The sequence below is a fragment of the Prunus avium genome, chromosome 4 (genome assembly GCF_965620075.1).
Source record: "Prunus avium chromosome 4, drPruAviu1.hap1.1, whole genome shotgun sequence".
Lineage (NCBI taxonomy): Eukaryota > Viridiplantae > Streptophyta > Magnoliopsida > Rosales > Rosaceae > Prunus > Prunus avium.
In genome coordinates this window covers 22,473,514-22,474,434 of record NC_142287.1, presented here as the reverse complement: position 1 = coordinate 22,474,434, position 921 = coordinate 22,473,514, and the positions used below count along the sequence as shown (strand labels likewise).

The 921-nt window shown below is 46.5% G+C and overlaps 1 protein-coding gene across 1 annotated transcript; it reads right to left on the bottom strand.

Moving 5' to 3' along the window:
* Positions 1–921, bottom strand: LOC110774099 (protein RISC-INTERACTING CLEARING 3'-5' EXORIBONUCLEASE 1). Its single transcript, XM_021978629.2, has one exon. It carries the CDS (start codon positions 807–809, stop codon positions 168–170), a length of 642 nt encoding a protein of 213 aa, XP_021834321.1. The 5' UTR covers positions 810–921; the 3' UTR covers positions 1–167.

Below are 921 nucleotides of genomic sequence, written 5' to 3'. Positions count from 1 at the left end.
GGCAAAACAATACAAGAAATCCCATATATGATGATCAAATTTTCGACAAAATGAAAGTGTTTTATTGGGTATAAAAGAAAAAAAAAACAAGTACTCTACAACAATTTGCCTAAAGTGGCTCAACAAAAAAACAGAGATGGCACCTGAAAATAGATTCTACCAATTTGTCAATCTTTGCTCAACAACTTCTTTCCAGTTTTGTAAGTAAGATAAGCGTCAATGGTGGCGCACTCAATCTGTTCCGGCGTAAGCGACTCCTCAGCCCAGCTCGTCCATATCACATCCTGCGGCCTCTGCTCAACCCCAACCTTCAAAACCTCCCTTGCCAGATCCCTCGGGCCACACGCGAAAAGCCGCGGCTTTCGAAGCACATTGACAGCCAGCTCAGTCAGCTCCACCACATTCCTAATCTCAATCCCAAAATTCTCCTTCAACTTCACCAGATCCTCCCTGATCTGGATCCCGACAAATATCACATCCTTCATGATGAGAAATTTCTTGAGAGACGGGCAAACCGGGCCCGACTTGTGATCCAATCTAATGAGGACGCAGCCAATGCAGGAGAAGAGCTTGATGAGGACGACGCGAGCTTCCATGTTTCCAGTGCCTGCGTCGACGAAAGTCCATTCTGTATCGAACCCAACAACCATGTCTTTGAAGTCGCGGATGTTTTGGGTTATGAGGTAGAGGCAGAGGTGGATGGAGCCGTGATCGGAGTCGGAGACGATCTCGGTGACCACTTTCGTGCCATCGCTCATTACGTTGTGGAAGCCTCGCAGTGGGTCTCCAGGTTTGGAAGATATTTCCATCTTGTTGTTTGAAGAAAGTTGCAGAGTGGAGATTTGGAGCCCTGATGATGAAAAAAGAACTCAAATACAGGGAAAGGCTTGTTTGCCCAATCGGGCTTTTTGCAGTAAAACC

What these genes read in the sequence shown, in the direction of transcription:
- LOC110774099 (XM_021978629.2), bottom strand. Translation starts at nt 809, where the DNA reads ATGGAAATATCTTCCAAACCTGGAGACCCACTGCGAGGCTTCCACAAC.